The 17,969-nt window shown below is 37.0% G+C and overlaps 2 protein-coding genes across 2 annotated transcripts in view; one reads left to right on the top strand and one right to left on the bottom strand.

The window, feature by feature from the left end:
• Positions 1-17,969, bottom strand: part of LOC121347438 (centromere protein P) — a 112,230-nt gene that overhangs the window by 69,453 nt on the left and 24,808 nt on the right. The gene's annotated exons all lie outside the window — the stretch shown is intronic.
• OMD (osteomodulin) lies at positions 4,555-8,829 on the top strand. The gene is made up of 3 exons (XM_041426091.1): positions 4,555-4,674; positions 7,015-7,970; positions 8,510-8,829. The coding sequence occupies exons 2-3, from the start codon at positions 7,037-7,039 to the stop codon at positions 8,827-8,829; spliced, it is 1,254 nt and encodes a 417-aa protein (XP_041282025.1). The 5' UTR covers positions 4,555-4,674; positions 7,015-7,036.

The following is a 17,969-nucleotide window of genomic DNA, read 5'->3' on the forward strand; positions in this document are numbered from 1 at the left end:
AGTGCCTGCTTTGGAATAGAGACTAAGCTCCATTACCTTCCTCCCTTCCAGAACAGTGTGTTCTTTTATTTATAATGTTAGTGAGTGCAAGACACCTGTCATATCCTGGGATAATTTATATAATTTTATATAAGACACAAATCAGGTAAACTAAAGACTCTGTTAAAGTTTGGGGTCCAACTGCTAATACTGCCTCAAGAAAATGAATATACCTGCACCAGCAAACAGTGGTTGCAAAACCAGACAACTATTCCCAGAACTCCACAGGGGAGGAAAACACAGCCCAAAGTCATTTTGGAACAACCAAAGCAGGCTGTATAAAAATACAGAGTATAACACAAAGCATATTTATCAAACAAGCTACTCAATTACTAAAAACACAAATGTCAGCTGACAGCAGTGACTCTCCTCTGCAGAGATTTATAATTTCATACAGTTCAGGGTATTTTTGAGTAATCAGACACTATTTGCTACAGATAATATTGCTTACATCAATTTTCAACTTGTTTTATTATTCCAGTGTAAATTGTTTATGACTACTTGTTACTGTGTTAGTAGAAACACTACATGATGAGTACACTACAACCCTATTTAGATACCTCTGCTGTAGAAAGTAAAATCCATCTCTTTAAAAAAACCATAACCTCTCCCAATATATTATTAAATCCTTCTAAGATTTCAAACCCAGCAATATATTCAGAAAAAAATGTTACATCCCTCCTCTTCTGTCAGTCCTTCAAAGTCAACTATCCACTACCATAAATTGATGTTGTCATACAAAAAGCCTCACATATAAATTTGAACGTGCCAGGAAACTTGAGACTTTGCATTTGCAGTACCAATTGTTCCTTGCACATGTTCATGCACAAGTGTAACCAATCATCTAATGAGAGCAGAGCTTCTTAATATATTGCTTCTAGATGCAAAGAAGCTTCTAGTGGATTCAGCCCTAAAAATGCAGTGTATCACTGTTCTTTAGTAGAAGTTACTCAATAATTTCCTATGAGATTATAATTAATTCCCATGCTACAAGGTCAATAAACTCAACTGTTTTCAGTTGCTCAACATGTTCTTCCCAGGAGCTCTTAGCAAAACAAAGTAAAACACTGAAAACAGGCTGCACAAGATGTGGATTGCCAGAGTTTTGATCTCATAATACCACCTACTAAATGGGAAATAAATAGGGACCACACAACAAGGTTCAGGTCAGAGGCAACAGAAAGCTGCACACAGGGCACAGCTCTGTCCTCCTTTGCTTTTTTAAACAGATTAGGCCTTGTCTCAGCTCTGTTGATATGATTTGATGGCCCCTTTTCCATAACCTTTAAAAACACGCGTTCCCACAGGGACACTCTCCTGGAATTACTTTCCATTCTGTGAAGAGCAGAACACCACCAAAGGCTGTGAGGGCTCGGGCTGGGCTGGAGGCTCTGCAAGAACAAGATCTTCAGCATCTCAATTTGCTGAGCTCTACACTGCAGTCAGTGACCTTTCAGAGGAGTTCTGGCACAGGATAAACAAATCCAGCAGCCACTACTGCCCCAATGTTCAGTCAGCTCTGCCAAAGGCAAGCACAGGTAAGAAGCACCTCTGCAGGTGATCCATGGAATTCCCAGAGGCTGCAGGTGGCTGCTGGCAGCAGTGCTGAGCTGCCAGTTAAGGCCTGAAAATTGGGATGCCAAGAGCTTCAGTGCCTACACTGTGACTTTGGAGTGCAGCCCAGCCTCAGTGACATTGCCTACAGCTGTTTCCTACCCACAGGCTTTACAAGGAACCAAATTACAGCCTTCACAGTTCCTTGGTATATCTGACTATGCACTCCTTTTTTTACTGTGCCCTCACTCACAGGAACAACCATCACCAATTCTTACCTAAACCACAGAATTCTTTCAAAGTTGTCAACTGAGGATTTTTAAATTTTGAGCTTGGGGCTTTTCAGACATCTGACAGCAGGGCCAGACTTTTGCAATTTTATTAAGATCATGTTTGCAACACAATCCTCAGGTCTAACTTCCCCAGCCAGGCTTCATTTGAGTTCCCCAAATCCTCTATAAACAAAATGCACTTTTTTTTTTCTTTATAGTTCATAAGGACCATTATAAATTTTGGAGGGAAAGGAAAAAAGAACTTACCAAGGAAAACCCACCAAACACAGAGAAACCTAAGAATCTTTTACAGTCAGACAGTGAATGTATGGAAAAAGCCCAATAACTCAAAGTAATTTATACCTTCTTATTATCAGGGGCATTCACCTCAAGGTCACTGGTGATCTTTTCTACTTTATCCCAAGAACATTTTAACTAAAATTTTGAAATTTTAAATGTGTTCAGTAGACCATACTCAACTAGCTAAAACCCCCTAAATTAATAAAATAATAAAACAGCCTTTCTTGAGCCTTCAGCTCAGAAACAAAATTGGAAAAGCTGACAAGTCTAATAAGTGGAATACAGTTAATGGAATGGTGAAATTCCAAAGATTTTAATTGATGAAAAGGATCCATCCAAGTTTAGCTAAAGAAAATAAATCAGCTTGAAGCCAACACAGACTTCTAGCTTGCCATACATCCCACTTCACATCACAACTGCATAAACAAAATGATGAAAAAAAATTACAAATCAACATTAAAAATAATTCCTTCCAAAGCATTCTTAAAACTAAAAACCAAAATATACTGGAAATTCAATAAATTTTTACAGCCTACAAGAATTCTTACATGAAGGATGCTAAATTTAATCCCCTCATTATCTGCCTTGTAAGGAAATTCCTGCCACGCCACAAATGAAAATGGAGATCAAACCACACAATTTGACCAAGATCACAAAGTATAGACTTGTTTGTCTCCAAAACAGCTCTTGCAACAAAACAGGAACTGAGTCTTAATATATTCCATGGCTAAAGCTGCATCAGCTTCTGAAACTCAATATGCTTCAAATCAAGAGCTTTACCACAATTTTTCAAAGGACAGACTCTTCTGCCCTGCCATCATGGATCTTAAAATTCACCATGAGATTTTAGATCTCCTAAGAGCTTAAGAGACTTTGGAACACAATCAGTAGTAGAAAACAATACAAAAATATCAGGTATGGAATAGGAACTCCAATTTTTATCTTTGGATAAAATAGTTTTATGTATGTTTTACTTATAACTGTTACTAGAGCAAAGCTTCCAAAAATATGTGCCATGTTCTTTGTCTTGTGCTTAAAAAACACTCAAACTTTGTAGCAGCCAGTAACATTTTACTAACTGGTCATAAAAATCTTGGTGGGGCTTTTTTCATTGCTCACTGTGTATGTAATCTATTAATTATTTAAGAAAAAAAATAATTACTGGTTTTGATTTAGTGGTACAATGTAGCTATTCAGCTATTTGTGGCACCATTAATCAAGGACTATGGAGTTTTAATTTCTCTCTTTCAACCTCTCCCTTGTATTCTGCATTCCCTACATAAATACATGACTGCTTTAGTTTATTTCTAGTATTGCCAACTCCTACAATATCACTTTGGTCATGACTTCTGGTGCTTTTCTTTGTACCTTGAATGTTAGAATTACATATGAATTATCTTCTTAAACCTATTCTTGTCCTCAATATTAAAGAAGAAACTTGAAAAGGCTGAGCAAATCATCAGCTTCATGAAGCTCAAAGACAAAAACGTAAACTTACCACTGCATTTTTAAAGGAATTATGATACTTCTAAGGCACTTTTTAAGAAGAATTTTTAAGTACCAGATTCTTCCTTGTGAACAGATTTTGAAATAAAGTAATTCTTTCACTAAGTCAAAAGCATAATTAAATGCTTTGGATAAATCATACACTTAAACCACTACACAAAAAAAGAATTCAATTTTCTCCATTTTTTGCATGTATCACAGGTATTTAAGTATCATACAGCAACAAAGGCAGATAAATGCACCTCCTTGCTTTAATTCCTCTTAAAACCTAGAAATAAATATTTTTCTTGAGTAAAATGGTTTATGTTTCATGTCATAATTACCCTTTCTACAAGATTTATGCTCTCTCTATGCAACTTAGCAAAAAAGATGTTGGAAAGTTACTGTGAATGCTGAAGTTTTAACACCACCACCACACCGACAGCACTGTGTAGAACAGATCTTTTGCAGGAAGGGGACAGGACATAGACATTGCGGGAGGAAAATAAGGAAGATGTTTATAAAAGCTTATTTACAGCACATGCTTCCCCTTGATTTTGGTAAGGTTAGTTTTTTTACTGTTTCTTAACTTCATCCTCAGAGCACAAACTCTACAGAACTGAATCACTGCAGCTGAACCCGCACAATGAACTAATAACCTCTGTAATCATTTTTGAAGTCTTATTCTCTTTTTTTTAAAAATGGGAGTTGGTAACTGAAAGAATCCTGCCAATTATATGGAAGGGATGTGAACAAAAGGAGAAATTGCTCAACAGCTTTATGACACAGCATCTACGGCAAGTGATGATGTGGCACAAAGCAGTTTTTTAAATTTTACTGGCAAATCAGAAGAGGGGCCACAAGGCTGTTATTTTGTGTTGCCTTCCCACAAGGCTCCTTACCACAAAATATGGCTTAGACAGACCTTTTGTTCCTCCAGCTGGGGTAGGCTATGTCTTAGATGATTTCACCAGCACTAGAACTTGCTGCCCTCTACAACCTGAACTTCTCAGCAGTCCAAAAAGTAAGTTTTCTTGGTAAGCAGGAATAAAATGAACTGATTGTGTTATTTTTCAGTGAAGAGGGATTAATGCATGCTATTTAATATTTAGCTTTCAGCAAGTAAACTGTTTGCAAATACAATTACTGAGCTCTGACTTGATTACAGATGGTAAAGAATCAAGCTTCTAAGATTTTCTACTGTTTTTCAACTTTGTAATGATGTGTTTTATCATATTGTGTGCATCTGACCTGCATTTTCTACTGTCAAGTTTCACCTGACATGAGTGTTTTAAAGCTAGTTGAATTCTTAGAAATATTTCATGAAGAGGTGTCAGTGTCTCAGTGCCCTGAGACACAACCTGCAAGCCTGGCAGGACAGTTCCCGTTCTGCCAGTAAGATACTCAGTTACAGCCAAAGTATCGAAATGTCTCCCCAAAACCAGCTCCTCCCTCTCCATTAAAGAAGAGAGAGGGAAGTGGGAGACTTTGGTACATATTACTTCTTATTTATCATTTCATCTGACATGATGAGAGCTCTCCTCACGCTGTCCTTGTGGCAAATAGATCAATCCTACAATGGCCTTATTCCTCAAAGTGAGAAGACTTACCCGAGTTGCCCCTCCTGGTTTCTAAGGACAATTGTGGCACCAAGAACAAAAATTATTAATTGGAAGTTTTGTGACATGGAGTAGAAGTGCTGAGAGAATAGAACCAGAAGGTGAAGCTCAAGTTCTGGACTGCAATTGAAGAGGGAGGCATCAAAAGGGAACAAAGAGCATGAAATAGGCAAGTGGGACAGACTGGGATCTGTTCCACAAAACCAGAATGCAGTCATGGGACTTAGAAACAGATTTTAAATAGACACCAACTGGACTGATTAGGAGATATTCTGATATACACTGCCTGAAATGTGAAACCCAGTGAATTTCTCCTGAAGCACAGAATTCCTTCTCAACCCAGCACAGTGTAATTATGCACCACTGTGGTGTAAAGCTGCTCTGTGTCTCTGCTAATTGCTTAATTAGCTCGGACATCCCACAATGCTGCAGGGATATGGAGTCCCTGGCTTTGTGAAGGACCTACCTGGAGAGGAGTTCCTGACTCCAGTCAAACCTGGTTTTAAGGTTTTCATCAGTTATGAAACTCAACTGCATTCAAATGCAAAGTTCGATATGCAGGTTAGGCAATGCCCCACGGTGACACCCAGCCACTGGCACACAGCACTACTGAAAGGATGCAGCAAATTCCAATAGTTTGTTACTGCTTTTCTTCTCAGAATTCTCTCTTTGCTGTTCAGTTCATAGAATACATCACCCATTAGGTAATCACGACTAGGAATCACCAGAAATGACTACTTGTCTCATCTCCTTTGTTACTGAGTGTCCAGTAAACAAATATTGACAAAGAGTCCCTTGGGTATGAAACATACATAAAACAAAAAAAGAGAATGACTGCTTTTCTCTCTCTGCTTCAGGGTATACTGAGCAAAGTCTCTTAAAATTTTTCCATGACTTCTGTGGTTTGACCTGCAATGTAACATTTTGACTCACTGCTGCTTAAATTGAACAGCTTCACATGATTCACAACTCTCATTCTGCCACATAACATGGTTCCTTTGACTGCATAAAGTACTCTAAAAGGTTAGACTGACTTTGATCATCAGAAATTTGACATGCAAAATGATTTGCCTTTCACAACATCAGGATTTCACCTCAGAAGGATATTTGGAAGGTAAATTAGTTGACATCTGTAAAGAACATATGATTACAGAAGCAGAAGAAGACTACAAAAAAAACTTACCCACTAAAGATTTTACACCATGTACAGTGCATGATGCCTGAATTGCACTGGCTTTAAATAAATGATGGGAACAGAAAAATCTCATTATATCATCATTAACACAGTACTAAGTCAGTCATGTTTTGTGGAAAATAGAAAAACAGCACAAAATGCCACAGAACATACAATTTGCAAAGCCACATAAATTTCTATTTTACATAATGCACAATATTTCCAAGTAATCTATTTCAGATTTTTTTTTTTTTTAAACAATCCTGTTATGGTATCCTTCAGTACCAACCACAGCACAGATGGAAAACTGTTCCTTGCCTGAAGTCGGACCACAAAACCTCTGTTTACTTCAAGGACAGATTTGTTTATGTTTTTCACGTGGAAGGTACAGATCAGAACTTGTAATGTCCTAATAATGTCACAAACAACGTAATTTCCTAGTAATGTCACAGACAACGTTGCCAAAAAAAGACATTAATCTACTTACTTCATTAGATATTGCTGCTACTTAAAACTTCTGTGCTATTTACTTTATAACTATCTAAAAGTTAATGTTTCTTCTCATCAACAGGTCACAACATATCAATTTAAATATGGGGATTCTGAGCAACCTATCGATCCTCCACCTACTCTGCACTGCTTTGGTCTTTTGTCAGTATGAAGACTATGATTTTGAGGATGAATATGGCGGGGAGCCAGATCATCAACCTCCATATTATTTTAACCCAAACGCCCAAGCTGAAGTTCCTCGTTTTCCTTTTCCAGTTGAGTGTGCCAAAGAATGCTTTTGTCCACCAGCTTTTCCCTTATCCATGTACTGCGACCACCGGAATCTCAAGACAATACCAAACATCCCCAGCCACGTCCAACAACTTTATCTGCAAAACAACAACATTGAAGCTGTGCCTGCAGGACCATTCACTAATGTTACCTTCATAAGGGAAATTAACCTCAGCTACAACAACATTAAATTCCATATGATTGACCATGGTGTTTTTGCCAAACTTTCACACTTAGTGCAACTTCATTTACAACATAATGAATTAGAGGAATTTCCGTTCCCTCTGCCCAGCTCTCTAGAGAGACTCCTCCTCGCTTTTAATAAAATTTCCCGGTTACCTGCAAATGCATTGGAAGGATTGCCCAACATGACCACGCTTGACCTTTGCAATAACTTACTTGACGACTCAGTATTCAAAGAAAAACCCTTCTCAAACATGAAAAATTTAATGCAGCTCAACTTATGCAACAACAAATTACAGACAATGCCTCCTGACCTGCCACCATCACTTCGGCATCTTTCTCTTGAAAATAACTCAATTTCTCATATTCCAGAAAACTATTTCCACAGACTTCCCCATATCATTGCTCTAAGAATGTCCCACAATAACCTGCAGGACATTTCACCCAACACCTTTAATCTACCCAACCTTCTAGAACTTAATCTTGGACATAACAAATTGAAACAAGTATTCTACATTCCAAGAAGTCTGCAGCATTTGTACATTGAAGACAATGAAATTGAAAGTAGGTTGATAGTTAAACTTTGTAAAAAGCAATAAACTTAGTGGATTTTGGCATTGGTCATGGGAGGAGTGTGGGGAGCTTATCATCTTATGTTCTTTGGAATGCAACATAAACACATCCTCAGTCATTTGAGACGAATTTGAAATTAGAGAGGATTTAATTTTTGAAACTTTTCTCTAATCACAGTTCTTTGTAAAAGTTAATACCAGTTTTTCATGTGACAGCTAATTTTTTTTTGAAAATTCCTTCTCATTTGGCAACTGACAAAAACATACAGAGAAAAGGAATTATGAAAATATTTAATTCTCATAAAGCAGTAATTACAAATAGCTTACCTCACAACCTTATATTTTTCAAGCCCCTAAACTGGTACCATTGCCAGTTACAAAACCGATTTAAAGCATAGAGAAGGATTATATTACTGTGCACCACAAAAACATTTTCTATTTTAGATTTCAAAACATAAGTTTCACTTTTGCAATAGGTCTAGAACATAACTGCTTTCTGCATTTTAATTCATATTTTTCACTCTCTTACAGACATCAATGTTACTGTGATGTGTCCAACTCTGGACGCACTGAACATCAAGCAGTTAACCTACATACGCGTGGACCAGAACAAGCTCACAAGCCCCATCAGCACCTATGCCTTCTTCTGCTTCCCTCTCATCAGAACCATTTATTATGGAGAGCAAAATGTCACTGTCAGCAGGCCAAGCCAGCTCAGAACACCGGTGTTCCGGCGGTTTCTAACACCAGAGGAATTCCAGGAAGCAGAAGACAATCATGAAACGCTCAATCAAGAAACCGAAGAAGATCATGAAGCAGAAGACAGCTATTTTCATCCTTACTATCACTGAAGTAATCATTGTTAATAAGTATATATGGAAACTTCTCATTAGTCTGGGTCATTCATATCTGTCCTAGAGCAACTGGGCAGTTTGGGATAGTCAAGATGCATCTATAAAGTGGAGATAGGAGTTTAAAGTAGGTAAATGTCCTATTATTGGTGTAGCAAAAAACAACACTAGGAACAAAGAACACTCACCTGAGCATTAGATAAAGGTCTGACACATAACCTGCTGATGAGGGGCTCACCTCTGGGTGAGCAGCCAAAGTGAAAGAAAATTCACTTGAAATTCTGTTCTAAAGTGATCCAGTTGCAAAATGACTAAAACATAAATCAGTGTCATAATTCAAGAGGAACAAGTGATTAAGGCAAAAAATCCATCCAGCTCTACATCCTACTGCTGACAGCAGTAGCAAAGAGATGCACTAGAGAAAAGGACAAAAGATTGAGATTATAAAATACTCCACAAGGCTCCTCTACACCTCCCAGAAATACAGATATTTCTTCCTCCAATTTCTAACTGAACGAGGACATCACAAATATGGAGCTTCAAACCTTCCTCATATTATGTTTCAAGTATCCTGACAATCTGTATTATAATATTCACTTCTTTGCATGTCCTTTAACTATCAGTCTTTCAAAAGATATTTCAGCTTATTACTAACACAGGCAATAAACAATCTTTCACCAAGCTGCTGGGATCTAGGGAAAAGCATGTGCATTAACACAACTGAAGCATTAGCATTTATATTTTCCCTTTGCTTCAGCCCATGTTATTGTAGAAGACACATAGAAATGTAATGTAATCTTTGCATGTAGAATTATTCATCAAGTAGGACAGGTACAAAGAAAAGCATTGCAGGCTTTTTTTGCTATTAATTTATCCCTCTGCACAGCTAATATCAATTAGCTGTATTCTGCTTCAAAGTACAATCAATATTGCTTTAAGTAACCTGAAGAAAACTCTGAGCTATGCAATTTTTTTTTTTATATCTTATGCCTAGAAACAGATCCAGATAACTACAGGACAAGATAACATTATAGAGCACTTTATTGCCTTTATCATTTTATTTTTCAGCACTTTTTCCTTGATGGAGCTTTACTAGCTGTGAGTGAAAAAAAATCACTCTTTTCAACAGCAAAATGAAATTTTTGCAAGTGATAGATCCATACATCATACTACCAACTTTGCATAATTTTATGTAGTCTTTTCAGTTGTCCAATGCTTAAAGTACAATGTAATCAGAATTCTATTAGAATTTGAGAAGCTAGGCAGGTTTCATTTTTTATCTTAGAATTTCAGTTATTTTTTTAGGCCCATATTCATATTTATGGTTTCTGATGTATCAACTGAAATATTAAGAAAATGAAAATACTTAATTACTTCTTTTTAAGAAAAAGTTTTATTGTAAAGCTATGAATATAAAACTTTAAGAATATTTATATATATATAGAATTTAAGGACAACTGGTTGTAAGAATTTGTGTACAAAATTTATTCTATTGTTATTAATTTGTGGATCTTCAGCCAACTAACTCAAGAAATCTGCTCCTCTCTCCTTCCTGTTTTTCTTATTTGCATTCTGAGCAGATCCAGTATTCATAGCAAACTATTTCATGGTCACCTCACAAATTCACAGTGCTACAGAATGTCTGGTTTTTAAAAAAAGTTATTAATATTTCTCACACTCAAACACCTCTGGGTTTCTGTATTCATTCCTTAAGTACTCAATATCATTTATGTACACTATATACAATAATTTAGATATATCTATAACTTTATTGCTTTATTAATACATACACGTAGTATATTAACCTTTCAGCTATTTCAGATTTTAAGTGAATGGTGCACAAAATGCAAATCTAAAATAAGAGGCTTTTTTGAAAGGCTTGCTCAGCTTTAAAAATAAAAGAACACCATCCTGCTATAGTATGAATATTACATATTTTATCACAAACTTTCTGCTTTGTAAAGACATTTATGAAACAAAGCTTAGCTTTAAAGTAGAAGTCAAAATATTGATGCTATATACATTTCTCAAAGTCAGACTGGAAATTATTGAAAACTTCAGAGCTGTCTTATTACACTTGACTCATTTAGGTGGAACATGAAATTTGTATTACAAGAAGAACTATTATAACTCCAATTTCTTTCAATTAATATTATCATATAATCTGTAGCACATAGGACGCTTATTCCAGAAAGGCTTTTACAGTGGACAGAGAACTAAAGACTTGGTAGCCTTAGAGAAATGAGAATTATAATAAAGTACTGGATTAATGGATGTCTAGCTGGGTGAAATTTGCTCTGGTAACACAGGGGATGCTGTCTGTAAAAGTCACTATGTTTTTGCCTTCCAAATATCTTGGAGTTCTCTGGGAATCATGAAGGATGCGGAAAAGAGAGCTCTTGGTCCAAACAGCCTACAAAAATTTGTAAAAGTTTTAAAGGAAATTAAGTTGCCACAGATTAAAAGGCAACATCACAAACAAAAATCAAATAAAATATGAGAAACAGCCTAAGAATAAATGGTCAGTTCTTGCTGTGGAAGGGATCCCACTGGTGGGAACTTTGCAGAGAGTCTGTGCTGGAATTTATTCCATTTAAAATGCTAGCAAGAGATAGACAAACCAGGCTGAGAAGTGAGATGCCAGCAATGAGTGCTAACTGTTGATGGAGAATGGCTGCAAAAGTCCTCAGGATGCTAAAGCAGCCAGTGGAGCTCATCACAGTTAAATGAGAAGTGATGTCCATGGAAATGATGATCTTAGTTCCACATTAAAACTAATGAAGGATGACCTCACCAACATCACTCAGGGAGCAAGACTGAGAAGTGCTTCAGTACCAATAAGTGTTCAGTGAAAACTGGCTCAGCACCCAGGAGTCACAAAAAGGAAACTCAAATGTAGAGAGTAACTACAGACAAATGGAAAACAAGACACTGCTATAAATCTGTGGCTCACCCAGACATTAAATGCAGTATTGATTTCCAAAGTCTCAGGTAGCTGGTGTAATTACACAGGGTATGACTGGAAAAGGATTAGAGCAAGGTCACCCAGGGTAAGGATTGCCTTCTATATCAACAATGTGGAATGAACGAGGGCTCAGCAAAGAGATGTCTGAGGGGGATACAGAAGATACCCACAAAATTATGAGTTGCATTGACAGCAAGGGTCTGGGGATCTGCTCCAGTACAAGGGAAGGAGCCATCAAATGAAGCTCATAGGTCCCATGTACCCGAGGACACAGTGGATGCAGCAGCAATTTTAGACATGGTGTTAAGAAAAGACACAGACAGTAATTGTGTTCCTTGGAAGAGATCCATTAAAGGTTGCTAAATGAAACACAGTAGGGACAAAAGTGCCGAGCTGCAAATAGCTGGAGAATGGAAGAACACTTGAAGACAGGATAGAGACAAGGATCATACATCATTGTTCTAATCTCTGTCTTCCCAAAGCATCTGTTCATGGGCATTGCTGGACACAGGATATTGTACACTAACCTTTATTAATCCCACACCAGTTCTGTGTTGTCACTATCCTGAACCATGGTAACGTGCTGGTTCTGTGCCTCACTACCACTGCCTTGAGACAGTGTAAAACATACTTGCTTCATGTTTGCTCTGGTACTTACAAACTATACAGTGTTTTTAAAGCAGAAAATAGGTTCATAAACGAAGAACTAAACATGCTATTTATTTCATCAGTAACAGCAAAACCTAACACGGAAATAGCTTAATGAGTTTGTTTACAGCACAGTCAGAAAATACAGAAACAAAGCTTGCTCTGAGTTTTAACTCGGCATTTCCATGAGAAATTCAGGTAGAGTGCCAATCACTAAAAATTATTATAAAAATCAAAAGAAAGAGAACTAAAATCAGTTCAATCCAACTCTCCATATTTCTTTCTTTAGCCCCAAAAAAGTGGGAATATATTTTGCTTTTTCCTGATAAACATTTTTTACACTTTGCTTCAGTACTCTGATAATAAAAATGATGTGGATGAGGACAGAGGCTCCTTTATAGAAAACAGATGTTTTACAGTTCACATTTTCTGACTTAGTTTGACATATTCACATTTCACTTTTACAACACAAACCCATTTCCTTCTTTCTTGTCCAACCTGATCATTGTGAGCTATAAGCACAGGCATTTTCTACCTGTAAAGCAGGAAAGGGGAATATACTATATTTTTAACAAAAAAGTACACATTGAAGAGTTTTCACTATCATTTTCCAGTACTGCTGCAAGAGTATGAACTATTCAGCTATAATCCAATTTGTGTATACACTATTGCAACTTATGGAATTCCACAAATACAAACATTTTTAATGTTTTAACTGTTTTGCCCAAAATTTATATTTCTAACAACCTAATTAATTTAAAAGGAAAATAAACAGAAACACAACCTTGTAATTTATTGCATAAATTCATCATCGCAGAGAGAAAAATCCCCAAACTAACCTTCCCCTATTATACAAGTACAATGCAAGGAAAACAGATCAATGTGAAGATGAGCCATGAACACAGTAAAGCAGATGCTATGAACAACATAAGGAACAGATGCCTGGAACACTGAAGTAAAATATGGATAAGGCCAATGTTTCTTGGAGCCCTGACTCAAACGTCCCTGTGGACATAGTAACAGCTCTCAACAAATGATGGTCTTGTCATAAGGAAGTAATGCCAATTCTGGAAGGAATTCTAAGAAATTATAATAAATTGCAGTAGGTTGGCTTTTGTTTCAGGATATAACTGATGTCACATAGAAAAGCTCAGGAGAACATGTGTCTAACAGAGAGGTCTGGGTGAATAGCACTGTTACTCTGGTTATCATTTGTATTTGTTAACCATAGTTTGATTTCTGTTTAATATTATGCATGATTTTTGCAATGTGCTTTATTCATTTATAACACAGTAACTGATAAAAGTTTTTCTCTTCCAGAAATGCAAGAAATAAAGGTAATATCTTCAGCCTTAAAAAATTCTGATTATAAATCAGAAACATATGGAAGGATGTTCATACAATCACTAGGTCATTTTTCAGCTGTCTTCATTTTGCAGCTGGTGGCCCTAACAGTGACCTAAACTGATTTAATTCACTGAGCCTTGGAAATAGTTGCAACTTTTCATAAAAATCTGGAGGTGTTTATGCATAACCACTTCAGGTACTTCTTTGTTGATTCTGAATTTTGAAGAATGTTCCACGTTTTCTCTCTAGGACATGTTGACATTTATTTTACATTTAATACTACCTCTGAACACTCCTCCATCCCTCAGGGATGCTGAGTTGGAATTGACTTTGCTTTACACAACTACTCTTCTACAGCACCACCTTCAGTTTTCAAACCAGTGAAGAAACCAGGAGATTGCTCCCTCCTCTCTCTGGGATACTTCTAGTTCACAGAATAAATGCAACTCCATCATCATTACTGGCATTAAACTGGCTTAAAAACTATTTTTACATCCTCTGTCAGGACCTTAACAAAAAGCAGAAGGGAATGAAGGAGTCTGAGAAGTTTCATATCATACATTTATGCAGCAGCAAACAGTTAAAAGTAGTTGTGGAGAGTAGAATTAATCCCACATAAATATCAAAGGAAAAGGCTTGTGTTTTAGAAGATAAAACCTGTGTAGAGAACCATTCCAAAAAGTTATTTCTTTTAGGTTACAAAAGGAGAAAAAAATAGAGTTTTTGAGTTCACTGAGTTCAGGTCTAACATCACTAATGCTTTTGCCCTCTTTAACAGCCAGTCTCTCACTGCTTGCAGATTATTATGTACATGTTATCAGGCTGGTGCAGTAACTGTCTTTTCCTCTATAAAACCTTTTCTATTATAATTACTCCAATCCAGAGCAGCTGGTCAACATTGTGAGGTGTTTAAATCACACTCTACACAAGCTATGCCAAGGAACCTCCAACATGTTACCTTCCACATGAAGCAGAAATACCACACACAAAAGAAAATCCAGCATTGTGCCCAGGTCTATAAATACCCAAGAATCTTTAAAAGCTTTCCTAATTTGTCCTCATCTCATTCTTTCCTACACAGATGTCTGGCCAAGAGAAGACACTGACTTGGAGCATTCTGTGTAAGGGATTCCCAGCACCCACCATAAGCACAGGTCAGCTGAGCAATAATCCATAGTACTTTTTTTCAAGAACACTTATAAACAGTAAAACTCAGAAATGGCAGAAGTTGCCAATATCATCCTTTAGAGATTGTGATACAAGATGAAAGCCAAGGTCTTGAAGCAGCTAAAATACAGTTCCTCTGTCTAAACACAGAACAAACCTGAGTGATTAAAAAGAATCTCAGCTTCGGTTTATTTCATAAGGACTATCTTGATAGCAACTTTGTGGGACTCTCCCTAGCATTGCCTCATTAACCCCTGCACCCCAGAGGTAAGGCCCTGTGTTTTTTCTCCCCATTTTTCTTTTCCCAGTGCTCTGTCTCCCATTGCACAACTACAAGTCCTTGTATAGGCAGTGCCAGCCCTGCCCCCATGTAATTCCTACAGGAACCTTGGAGAAGTCATTTCCAACCTGTCTTGCACAGAGCAAAGTCTACCCCCCTCTCTATTGACACATAAACTAAATACTAGATTCTTTCCCAGATTCTGAAGATTTAGTCAGCAGCATGTATAGTTTGGACAGTTACCCTCATTTCTGTCTTGCTCTGCTATGTTTTTCCTGCCTCTGCCATCCACACCCATCCAGCTTCTCACTTTTTCTCCCTGATTCTGTGTTGTCTAACAACAGAAGAAAACCTTGGGGAACAAATTTTACACCTACTCTGTATGCAACCTTTTTCACCTAAAACCAAGTTTTTCTGACAGCAGAATCCAGAGACCAGAATGCAATCCCATTAATCTGGTTTGGTTTCTATCCACTACAAGAAGTCTTGTGGTTCATTTACACCTTCAGCTACACTTTATATCCTTACAAAATGACACGGCAAAGACTACTGTTCAAATTTAAGCCACAATTCCATGTCAACAAAGTTAGGAAAAATAACCTTTTAAAATTACTAACAGTCAGTACAGCTGAAAGTATTTTGTGGGGAAATCAGTCAGTGCAAATGAGACATCATAGGGAAATCAAAAAACACACCATGTACACATTATCAAGGCCCTCCTCAAAAACTGGAGCTCAATGAGTTAACAAAACAGCAGGCTTAGGTTTCCAGAAAAGAAACCACCTTCCAAGTACATCGATCCCTGTAACCAGAGTCCAAGCAAAAGACACTTATACATCCAATTTCCAAGCACTAACAGTGTCTAGAAAGCACTCCCTGCTTGCCAGGGTGTTTCCTGTGAGCTCCCCTACTGCCAATGCATATGAACCACATATTTCATCTCACATGATTTGGATATTGTGATTATTTCTAGTCACTCTGAGCAAGAAAAAAAGCAGTTGAAGGAAGCAATACTCCTCTTCCTTGTTTGCAGTCACCCGTACCATCCCCACCCTTGTGCTGATCTGAGCATGTGGTACATGTTAAGATAAATACTGGTTTTATCTGACATTATTTGCTGGTACATTTTCTTCTTTCATGACAATGCTGACAAACTATGGGACAAGCAAGATTACAACTTTATTTGGCACTGAGCTACTCCTTGATGGCATCATGCCAAATGAACTACTTAACGTGTCCCTCTTTGAATGTATTTGTAAGGAAGTGTTCATGAGCTTCTGAGAGGTGCCTCTATTGCAGAGAGTACACACACGACAACCTTTCTGTGATAAGCACACCACTGAAATCTTGTGATCCTGATGAATACAGACTTTTCATGTTTTGTGCAGAAGCTGTTCCTGAAGTTGTCTAAAAATTCAGAGCCTCTTCTCCTCTTACAGATCAAAACAAACATGTTGCCTTGAATGAAGACTTCCTACATTTTCAAGGCCTCATTTATCTAGTAGTTTTCCCTCATTTTTTTAAAGTTGTTATATGTAAGGAAAAGATAAAGCTATTCCTAAGATATTCTGTGTAGCTGTGAAATCTAGGATTTCAGTACTTACAAAATAAATGATCATAAAACTATAATATATTTAATATTTTATATCTTGATTTCAGCTTCAATACTTAGTAGTTTTTTTCCCTTAGGATAGTTATCCTTTGATTACATTTAAGCACTGGAAACATTTGGATGCTCCAGAGAGAGAGGGAATCCTAATGTGGATGTTTGGCAGATGGGTGGCAGCTGGAAAGGGTAAGTACAAAGCAGAGCTGTCATTACTTCCCAGACAGGCAGGAGGGATGCTAAGATGGTACTGACACTGCAATTTAACCACTTCCAAACTCCTGGTGTCATTGCTCCAGCAGAGGAGCAAGCAATGGGATTCAGGGCCCAACTTCCATTATTACTGAGCCTCTTCCCTTCACATCTCCATTTGATCATCACAGCATTATCCTAGAGCAAGCTTCCAAACTATCACATTGTTAAACTTGCATATGAACTAAACTACAAACATTTGTATAAAATCCAAATGAGTTCAGAAACTGGTGGTATTATAAACTCAAAAAGATTTTAGACAGCAACTGGCTGTAGTCACTCTGCAGATTTCCTACAGATATTTGGCTGCTAAACAAGGCAGCATTTAAAAGAAAACTTAACCAAAAAGGTCCACAGTTTATCACCAGTATTACTCTAGGAAAAAAAAAAGAAAAAAGGTATGACAATAAAAGAGAAATGTAAATCTGGATATATTCCCACAAGATTTATTGCTACACACTTTTTAAAGACTTGAGAAAGCTACTCTATAAACTTTCAAAGTTGGTCATCTGTCTCCCATTTGTGCTGACTGCCAAAATTCATAATGAGGAAAAGGATGGGGGAGGAAGAAATGCATTACAAATCCAGAAAACTGCTGCTCATAGTTCAGATGGAATTCTACACCTGGACAGTGTTCACTGAGTTATCTGTAAAACTGAAGCAGAACTTTATTCAAAGCAAGTATTTTTTGTGAAAACCATTTTTCAATAAACTGTCTAATAAGTCAATTAATGAAGGATTTAGACCTTGATTGTCTAAAAATCTCAAAAAATAAATTCCAAAGAATGTTTTTCCAGAACTCCTCAGACTGAAAAGTTTCCATTTCATAGATAGGTAAAACTTCTCCAAACATATATAACTTGTAATAAAACATT

The sequence above is a fragment of the Onychostruthus taczanowskii genome, unplaced genomic scaffold, assembly GCF_017590055.1.
Source record: "Onychostruthus taczanowskii isolate IOZ18803 unplaced genomic scaffold, ASM1759005v1 scaffold9, whole genome shotgun sequence".
NCBI classification, from domain to species: domain Eukaryota; kingdom Metazoa; phylum Chordata; class Aves; order Passeriformes; family Passeridae; genus Onychostruthus; species Onychostruthus taczanowskii.

Bases quoted from the DNA above. Each gene is read 5' to 3' on its own strand.
- OMD (XM_041426091.1), top strand. From the start codon at position 7,037: ATGGGGATTCTGAGCAACCTATCGATCCTCCACCTACTCTGCACTGCT. The intron at 7,971-8,509 runs GTAGGTTGATAG...ACTCTCTTACAG, and splicing joins TGAAGACAATGAAATTGAAA to ACATCAATGTTACTGTGATG.